This window comes from Alosa pseudoharengus, unplaced genomic scaffold (assembly GCF_046254945.1).
Source record: "Alosa pseudoharengus isolate Yale_2024_CS ecotype anadromous, Long Island Sound unplaced genomic scaffold, YU_APseudo_1.1 YU_APseudo_1.1_scf_18, whole genome shotgun sequence".
NCBI classification, from domain to species: Eukaryota; Metazoa; Chordata; class Actinopteri; order Clupeiformes; family Clupeidae; genus Alosa; species Alosa pseudoharengus.
In genome coordinates this window covers 23,895,716-23,906,214 of record NW_027468650.1, presented here as the reverse complement: position 1 = coordinate 23,906,214, position 10,499 = coordinate 23,895,716, and the positions used below count along the sequence as shown (strand labels likewise).

At 44.5% G+C, this 10,499-nt stretch overlaps 1 protein-coding gene across 1 annotated transcript in view; it reads left to right on the top strand.

Annotated features, from left to right (window-relative positions):
- Positions 1-2,138: 2,138 nt before the first annotated feature.
- Positions 2,139-10,499, top strand: part of kcnb2b (potassium voltage-gated channel subfamily B member 2b) — an 83,268-nt gene continuing 74,907 nt past the window's right edge. The window contains exons 1-2 of the mRNA XM_076290661.1: positions 2,139-2,643; positions 3,997-4,704. Coding sequence (XP_076146776.1) covers positions 4,120-4,704 — 585 coding nt within the window. The 5' untranslated portion in view covers positions 2,139-2,643; positions 3,997-4,119. The remainder of the gene's footprint in view (positions 2,644-3,996; positions 4,705-10,499) is intronic.

Sequence of the window (10,499 nt, the reverse complement as noted above, 5' to 3'; positions counted from 1 at the left end):
CATGCCCACATGATGCTTGGGTTTTAAACATACATCACCTTCCAAAAATGTGCAGTAGTCTTGGTAACTCTGCCTGCTTAGACTCATGTCTTTGTGAAAGGTTAAATTAAGAAACCATAAAATTTAATTTCATTGCAGCAATTAGTCTGTCCAGTGGGGTATTTCCATTTGGAAAGGGAGAGGATGTGATGCCGATAGAATTACCCTTTAAAGCAAACCATAATGTTTTATTTCGATACAGAATAATTTATCTTCCCATTATCATTTTAACTCTTACAGTAATACCACTTTGTCAGCAGCGGAGTTGGGAGATAAGCTGATATGCATGGTTGGAGGACAGCTTGCATGTAAAGTATACTGATTCTCACACCATGGTTCTTCATGATGGTGCTTCCAGGAACTTTGAGACTATGTGCAACACAAATGCATGAGCCATGATTAAACCTGGGGTCATAAGTGTACAAAGGTGAGGTGTTAATCCAGCCATCTTAAAACATATTTACAAGCTTCACCTATCAATGGGTTCAGTGATCCACAGTTAACCAGGCATGGTGTCAGGCATAAGACCTTGCCCTGCATAAGACCTTATCCTTGGCATTTTCATGCAACCCCTCCTAAGCCCGATGCAGTGTTAGGACTGGTTTTACTAGCAAACAATGAAAAGGAGCCTAGCTGATCAATGTGGCATTATTGATCGCCTGACATTTGAGGAAGGAACATGACAGGTGAATCAATTACAAACAAACAGTGCATTATCGGGTTTCAAGAAATACTTTGCCCTATAGGCAAATTTGGAAAAGCCCTACAAGCTTATTTCTGTAATAAACACCGCCCTGGTGTAATGCATATATATATACACAAGGTGAAACTGGAGTGCAATGTACAGTAATGGGGGGAAATACAGTATTGCCTGAATATCAGGAGTATAAAGCTGAATAGTTCATCATCGATTTTTTTCCAAGCAATTTTTGCCCTTAAGGCCAACTAAATAACTCTTGTATGGAATTCAGGTGGCTGTGGATGGCCTGAGAGCCTGTCTTTGACCTCACGGGAGTACATCCAGAGGCTTTAGATGGGTCACTAAATGTGACCTGATGCCTGGGCCATATATACCATGCAATTATTATGTCCAAGTGGACATGTCTGTGATGTTAGAAAAAAAATACAGATATATGAAACATTCGGATAACTTTTGAAACAAACAAAAAGAAAAACTATACAAAGTATGAAAATAGGAATTTCCGTAAAATAAGCCTACAGACTATTTTGCTGAGAAATTATCAATGTCAAGTTTCCACAACAGAATGGCCTATGGTCAGTGATGCTATCCACATTCACTCCATTTAACAAAACATTTGCAAAGATACAGTGCTTTGCCCTTTAGTTTACATTGCCACTTTAAACACACGGATGGATGATTTGCTAATTAATGCTCCCCTCACCACCCTCTCTGAACAATGGCTGTCTGGAGAAAGGCCTTGAGCCAGAGGAGCACAAAGAGTCAGAGTAACATGAGAGCTCTAATTGCAGAGAAGGAGACAGTAATCTTACAGAGCAAGACATGCTCATTTCACATGCTCTGAATCTCAATTACCACTGCGATGATTTCATGTAAAGGCCATGTAATATGCCTTCGCACAAGACAAGGCTTCAATAATCATTGGTCAACTGATCATCTGAAATGCTAGCAAGTCAATGTTCGCATTAGGTCACAAAAATTAAGCAAGGAATAACATCAAGTAACAGTTGCAACTTAAGTAGTACAAGAGCTAGTGTAAACATTGCCATTAGCAGAACTGCCATGGCCGTTTCTGTCGCAGGGCAAAGACAAGTGGAGACTGAAAGCCAGACCCTGTGCCATTCCATTAGTAGTCTGCTGTATTGCCATTATCTTTGGGTTTTTATAACAGTGCCAGAGCCGACAGCTGCAGCAATAACAATGCAAGAGGTTGGGCTATGGGCTGGCGTCTGCCTGTGATGAGATCATACAACTTTCCCAGTCAGTTAGGAGCCTGAACTTTCAACGCACTATGACCGCCTTGCCGGGACCTATGTGTCCACTAGAAGTCATTTTTCATACTCAATTTCTTTCGGCGGAACGCAGAGCTGTAACTGATTGTTGGGCGAAGTATTCTTGCTCTAGTTGATCTGCTGCTGTCCTTGGTGATGTACAGACCAATCCAATTAGGTTTCACCTCCAGGCAGTGATGCAACTCGGAGAGCTTCACCCTCGCAGTGTTCTCTCCCTAGGCTGCTGCTGGGTGTCATTCTGCAGTTCACTCTATGCTACGCTTACTCTCCTCAGCCCGATTTTTACGCGTTCGGCATCTGCAGCCATCCCGTCTCACTATATCACGCGTCGATGGAGGTAACGGTACTCTTTGAAGAGATTTTTTTCGCGTAACGTGCTGCAGGGTTTTTTTTTGCTGTGTAGCTGTTAATTTTTCTTCCAAGCGGACAATTTGTTTTTTCTCTTAATATCTTTGTACAAAATGTGGGACGCATCTGTAGTTATCGAAGCTTCCACGGAGAACACGGAATCTTAGCTTCCTGGAAAAAAGAGTCCCGCAGCCTTTTTCTCATTCTCCCTATCCACTTGAACACAGAGGGGTTTGCATGCAAAAGGTGGTTTATTCTAGCGAGGTAAGAGCTTTGTTTTATAGCATCATTTGTTAATTTGGGTACCTACATTTAAACTGTATTTCATTGAGACGACAGGCTACTTTAAAACACGATGATGTCAAACACGCTTTTCTCGAGATAAAGTGGGTATTTTGATTTTATGTGGCCTTTGAAACACACGAATCTCAAAACACACTTATCTTAGTTTTTAGACAGTTGGCAGGTGTTGCAGTGTAATCGTGTCACTTTAAGGACGCGCAACAGTTTTGATACCTTTTTGACAACTGAGACAGTAATTAAACAATTCACACCTTATTGTCAACAATTAAGAAACGAGATGGCAAAGACATAATAATTCTTAACAACAGCCTGAGTGGAGACACGAAGTGTACCAATGATGTTAAAAACACCAGCGCTTCCTTAGAAACCACATTAACTGTTCTCATCACCTCAGGAAAAAGCATTGAGCTTGTTGTATGTCGACTTGGGCTGAAAACTGTTGCGCCTTGTTGAATTTATGGTGGGATCAGAATGATTTTTCAGAAATGATCAAGGAGGCTAATGTCAAGAACTATACCAGACAAGCTTTGATTAACCCTGGAATCTCCTACATTCCTCCATAGTATCTTCTTACTAAAGTGTCCATGATAAGTGTTGGCACTGAAGTAGGTCAGAATACACTGCTAAACTGTTCAGGTAAAAGGAGCAGCGGACAGTGGCAGAAGATGTTCCGTGATAATATGTAGGCTACTCATGTATATCCGCTCATACATCGGCTTATATTGGACCGAGGTGGACCCGTAACCTTGAGAAGATAGCAGGCGATGCTTACATGATTAATGCTCAATGTGGCAGGGAGATAATGCTCTTGTAAACTACAGGTAAACATAGTGTACTGTATCGATATTTTGACATCTGGTCAAAGCAGTCCATGTTGTAGTAGTCTCTTACTTCACTGTTCTTTTATTTTTTGTAAGGTCCAAAGTGCAACGCTCTATGTATAAACCATGGCAACAAAACATAGTCAACAAAATATAATGCAGTGTGATCTGTTAAGGTTCTTGTGCATGGACAATTGTAGTTGCATGAAAATACAATGCACATTCTCCACATTTGGATTTCACCAAAGAAGAACCTATCAAGGCAGTAGCATAAGAACAACAGATGACAGTTCCACTTTTTGTCAATGAGTGATCATTAGAGGATCAGAAGAATTATTAGTTGTGTTCTAATCATTGTTCACTTAAGCCACCCTATCAGTGCAAAAGCTGTTGGATTTGAGTCAATCTTTTCCCTCCCTTTACATTTCTTTCTCTCTCTCTCTCTCTCTCTCTCTCTTTTTCTCTCTCTATCTTTCTAAATCTCATTTTTCAGTCATGGAGGGACTTGTCTAAGGAGGACCCAACATAATTAGCCTACTGTGTCACCCCGCTGTCTGGTTCTGATTCTGTATCGTCTCGTCTTGGCAAGCCTCACCACCCCACGGCGCTGCTCACCATGGCAGAGAAGGCGACCAGCCCCGGGGTGCCAAAGGGCGGTGCTAGGGCCGGGGCGTCCCTCCCTCCGGAGCCCATTGACATCATCCGGACCAAGGCCCGGTCCCGGAGGGTCCGGATCAACGTGGGCGGCCTCAACCACGAGGTCCTGTGGCGGACCCTGGACCGACTACCACGCACCCGCCTGGGCAAGCTGCGGGACTGCAACACGCACGAGGCACTGATGGAGGTGTGCGACGACTACAGCCTGAACGAGAACGAGTACTTCTTCGACCGGCACCCGGGCGCCTTCACCTCCATCCTCAACTTCTACCGCACGGGCAAGCTGCACATGATGGAGGAGATGTGCGCGCTCTCCTTCGGACAGGAGCTTGACTACTGGGGCATCGACGAGATCTACCTGGAGTCCTGCTGCCAGGCGCGCTACCACCAGAAGAAGGAGCAGATGAACGAGGAGCTGCGGCGCGAGGCCGAGACGCTCAGGGAGCGGGAGGGCGAGTGCGAGTTCGACAACACCTGCTGCCCGAACAAGCGCAAGAAGCTCTGGGACCTCCTGGAAAAGCCCAGCTCATCCGTGGCTGCTAAGGTAAGAGGGAGTGAAGTGTGTGTGTGTGAAGAGGAGCAAAAGGCTCTGACACACACACGCGCGCACACACACACACACACACACACACACACACACACACACACACACACACACACACACACACACACACACGCACACACACACGCACACACACACACACTAGCAAGGGACCAAAGCAGGTCCAATGAATTTTAAAAACCACAGTAACTGGATCTTCTCTCATTGCCAAGGTGGTTACGTCCGGTGGCGCCGCTTGCCGCCTTCTCTGGCTCATCAGTCTAATTGTTGAGAATCTGATGTTGGTTTGTTTACTTGTGTCTTTGTTTACTTGTTTGCACAGGCTCTGGAGTAGATCATGAACTCAATTTGTTGCCAGAAAAATTTCCATTGTCCCCTAACCCCACACACTGAGAATATCTGATGTGACAGCTAGACTGTTATTATGGAAATGACTGCATATGTCAGACAAAGAAACAAAGGAGAGAAAGTAACAGAAAGAGGAAGAAAGGGAGAGGAGTGTGATGGGTGACAGGTTGGGGAGGAGATATGTATCTTTACAACAGGAAGCAAGAATATTTTGGGCCGTACACACACAGAGCAGACACTGATAAATGACCAGAAGGAGCTGACTCTTCAGCAGGGAGGAGAAGCACTCTGCTTGCGTCTCAGCCCACACAGAGGTACCACGAGCAACTACAGTAGGCACTAAGCACTCGGTTGTCAGTCCAGATACAAGAGGATTATGGAACAGATCTGGCAACTATCTGAAGCCTCCAGGCCAGATCAGGGCCAGATTAGAGCCAGGTCCATGCCAGATCACGGACAGGTGTGTTTCAGTATCAGATGTCATCAGGCAGGTGTTGTGCTTCTAGTTAGTCTCTTATGCTGTCAAGTCAAGTGGATGGAATAAGAAAAGACACTAATTGCAGTGACATGGTAAAATGTGATTCTTAGTCAGGCATCTAAAGCAGAATATTGTCCTTTTAGAAAGAGTCCCAGTGTTTCTGTTTATCTACTGGGTGTGTTTGTGTGTGTGTGTGAGAGAGAGAGAGAGAGAGAGAGAGAGAGAGAGTGTGTGTGTGTGTGTGTGTGTGTGTGCGTGTGTGTGTGTGTGTGTGCGTGTGCGTGTGCATGTGTTTGTGCATGTCCTGCATGACTCAAGCCCACTGCTGAATCTCGGCCCATTTAGACAGAATGCTCTAAGTCATCCATTAGTCGGGCCGCACTGATGAAACCCAATCAGTGGTTATTTATGATGAGTCTCTTGGACAGGGCCCAAAGCACAAGGGAGTTGTATTTCATGTCTGTGAGAGTGTATCATAAAAACATCCTCTTAAAAGTTTGACAGAGGTGCAAGGCCACCTCACAGTAATGCAGGTTGAAATACCGCTGTTGCATTTGTGGCAGCTACAGCCATGTTGTGTGTGTGTGCATATGTGTGTGTGCGTGTGTGTGTGTGTGTGTTTGCTTTGGATTTATGTTACCGTGGTATGGTTTTTTCCATAAATGCATAGTCATCTGTTTTTTTTCTTTGGGCATTTCCTAGTCGGATCCAGGAATCATTTGTTATTCAATTTCCTCCATCTCCCCTGCTCTGACACCCGAGCAGAGGAAGAGCTAAGAGACGCTGCTTTGTGTACAAGATGCGGTGTCGAGGGCAACCCTGAAATGGATGCCTGGAATGAAGCCTGCATTGAAAGCTTTGCTGTCTCAGTGTGACCTAATGTATATCTTTGGTTACACCTCACTAAACTTCAAAAGAAGTGTGATTTATATTTGACCATCTTTTTAAGCCTGTTGTTCCAACATATCGCTTGCATAAGGAGGCGGCAGCACTTCACAGATTGTAAATTGTTTTGTCTCATGTTATATCAAATCTGTGGCGCCTGTGCTGCTGCTGTGTGTGTGTGTGTGTGTGTGTGTTTGTGTTTATATATTTATTTAAAGATTTGCATATTCAATTTCCATCGCTCTTAAGTCTTGCCGTGGGGGCTGACATAGGTTGTGCGATGTCGAAGGCAGACTGTGCAGAGAGACCTGCTTTGGAAATCCCTCAAATCAAATTATGGGCATAGTGCTGACTCCCCCACTAAAGGTCTCCAGTCTGGAACGGCAGCAATGGAGCACAAAACCACATGGCTTTTTTTTTTTTATATGTCTGCCGCTAAAAGAGGAGAGAATAACCCAACAAGAACATGTCAGGGGGTAAGTGGAGACACGGGGGATTGGGGAAGGGGATACGGGAAAAGAGCTAGTCCCTAAAAAGGCATGTTTGTTTTGTTGTTGTTTGTTGTTGTTATTTTTTTGGGCTGTCGTCCAAACTGACCCTGGGCCAGCTAAATTCCATTACGAGCTCGCTACATAGCCGTGCTTTTGTGATGCAGTGTGAGGCCTTGTCCAAAGCCATCATGGGCAAGGATCACATTACTTTTGTCTCGCAGGCATCTCCAGCAGAAGGTGTCCAAACATTACAGCACCGCATACCAATTCCTGACACCCAACCCTCCATCCCCAACACACACATGCGTGCACACACACACACACACACACACACACACACACGCACACACACACACAGTGGCTAACTTGCCACTGCTGAAAAACAAAGGTCAGGCACAGAGGCGATGACATTTGTGGTGAGGTCAGCAAAGGTAGGATTATAGTGCATGTCTGAAAGTTCTGAAGAGCATTGACTGGCCCTGAAGGATAGACAGAGAGACAGAGAGAGAGAGAGAGAGAGAACTGCAGTTTTCTAAGTGATAGCTTCAGAGCTCAAACACAAAATTCATGAATAATGAAAGTAATGGTCAGCAGATTGAGGAGACCCATGCAGCACCAGAGCCCAGCCCAGTGTGTGTTAGTGGATTCGGTGGGTGCTGGACCTAGTCTGCTTTCAAATGGGGGGGTGAGGCAGGCACAACAACAGGCAACGGGGCAGGAGAAAAACAGGGAGAATCGCCAGGGAGAGCTGCTCTGTGGCTACCTTGGCACAGCATAGCACTATAAATAGGCAACCTCTTAAGGCAGCCGTAGCCTCAGGTATGGGCACAATGGAGCTTTTCTGAAAAGGTGATCGCACGGAAGGGCAAGCAGCACGTGGAGACCTTGTCGTCACAAATCTATGTCAAATTGTAGCTAAAAATGTGCCCTGGTTTTCAAGGAACTTTATGAAATCTCCTGTGGGAAATAGGCTTGTAGTACCTGTGACATTACACGTTGCACTGTTACATGATAGGGGATACCGATATGGGGTACTCAAGAGACAGTCACAGAAAAGGGTTTAGATGTGAGGGAACACAGCTGTTGTGCTTCCCTGCAGGAACACTGTTTGATTATATTAAGAGCTTGCTAACCAGCCGAGTGCTTCCCACGTGCGTCTCACACATGCTTACTGCTAAAACTCTTAAGCAATGTCATACTTGTTAATCCGTCGTGATCATGTTTCCATATTTAATCACAGTGAAAGCACAACAAACTTTCAGCCGCCACCACTGCACCTCACGTCATGGGTAGAAAACAGTGCCTGAAAAATGCTATCTGTTTGCTTGAGTATCCAGCCTTGCTAATGCCATCATATGGAACACCTCTTCCTGCTCACTTCCTCTTTGGACACCCATTGATTTATGTGCACCTTCTCGTAAACATATTTCCATACACTATCAGTTCAGTGTATCCTCCTTATTGCATGATAACAAATGTCTGGCATTATTTCCCCGGCATCAGGATTTATAGATCACTTTCAAAGTTTGTAATGGTCTCATTGCGTATTCATGCGGCGACTATAGCCGGCCCAAGTATCATTCTTCTACATCCAGAGCAATGAGAGAGAACTCTGCTTGTGCTATTTACGTGGGTAGAGGCAACTGAATTATGTGGCCAAAATATGCTACAAATCTCAGGATATTGCTAATACTCAAACTACCTTGATTTAGGTAGCGGGCGGGATGAATGAATCAACATGATTTATAACAAGGCGCCAGTGCTGGTGTATATCAGACTTTTAGTGCCATGGAGGACTATCTGTGTGTGCAGGGGAGGTTTTTTTGTGGACTATAGGCCACTGGTTGTGGAGGGAGTAGGAGGAACGGCCATGAATCAGGAGGCCCACACACTAGCACAGACACACACTAGCACAGACACACACTAGCATGCACGCACGTGTAGTCTACAGTGCACACTTGCATGGACAGGTGTGTGCGTACATGCAGTTACAAGCAGACACTATGTGAAACCGCACATACAAACACACACACACACACACATCAAATATAAACACACAAAGGAGTGGTCAGGTTTTTTTCTCTCTGGTCTCCTAGATAGTAAGGTGATATCATGGACCACATATAGCAGTTTGCCATACAATGGACCCATGCTCTTTCTGCTTCTTATGCCAATAGATCTGTGCCATATCTGTGCCAGGGGCTTTGCTCCTCCTTATGTTGCTGCGGAGACCCTTGGTCAGCAAGTGAATGCTGCCCAATGCCACTAGCAACAGCAGCAGGTGCATCCTGCTTTTCATTACCGAGCTTTCATCTCCGCATGAATTGTGGTCTCTCCTAAGTTAAAAAAATCAATGGGCGTTAGCATTTTTAGAGAGGGTTTTAGCCTCTTTTGCAAATGGATTCCTACCTTACTTCTGTTTATTTTGTGAAACTTGAAGCGATGGCGCCAGGGTTTGATTATTGAGTGTTCTCAAAAGACATTTCAGACATTAGGGTGCTTTGTTCCATCTTCGGGTTTTTTCAACATTGTTTTGTTTCTATTTGATGGCTTGTTTGTTTTGTACTGAGGAAAGTTTGTTTCACGCAATACTTCCTTGTATAATTCTACCTGCATTTCCAGCACTTCATTTCACTGTTTCCCTCACTTTCAGTCCGGGAGCAGTTTTAAGATTGGCTAACCTGTCTAAGTCCCTCTGGCATTTAGGAGGAGCACAGCATAGCTCACCTTCTCGCTGTGGCAAGGCTGTGGTTACATAACAGGCAACATAATCAGCGCAGGCCGACATTTAGGCAGCACACCCTTAAATCCTCTTTACCCTGCATTTATAAACAGATAAGAAAGAACCTATTACATTATGGCCAACATTTAGGTTCTGTTCTTAAGGATCCACCACAGCAGCAGGGGGTGGAGAGGATGTTCCGAATCTTCCGGAAGAGCAGGCGAGGGTTAGCTGACTCTGTTTAGAATCAGAATTCAGTTGATGTTGCATACTGTGTATTTACATTGATGTGAGCTGGTACTAATTTGACTAATTTACTAATTGGAGCATATGATATGATTGGATCCTTACTACTTTAATTAGGCTGTTCTGAATTGCAATGAGAAGATAATGGACATAGTTTTAAATTAAAATTGCACCCCAGCAAATACTTTTTGCAAAATGCATTTGCAGTCAGCAGATATACTGTATTGTGTTTGACTTATTGTACTGTTATTTTGTTTTCTAAACACCTGTACGTATTGACATTACTGTCCATGTTTGAAAATGAGGAGGCGTTCCCGCTCTTGAAAATGTAGCTGTGTTTGACAATGGAGATGCCTCGCTGCTTGCAAAATGAATGGAGAAAATATCAGTGATTTCTGAATAATGCCAGCACAACACCGCAAACAGCAGCAGCATCAGCAGTATCAGGAAAGAGACAGACCAAAAAACAAATTAGTGCAATTGAAATTTATGATATTAGTCAGACTCGGGAGTCAGATTATCTCCCTCCGAGGATAAGTCATCCCCAAACTGATCTGAATGGGATTGGGATTGTACAGTGCCTGGGGACAGGTACTCTAGGTCACAT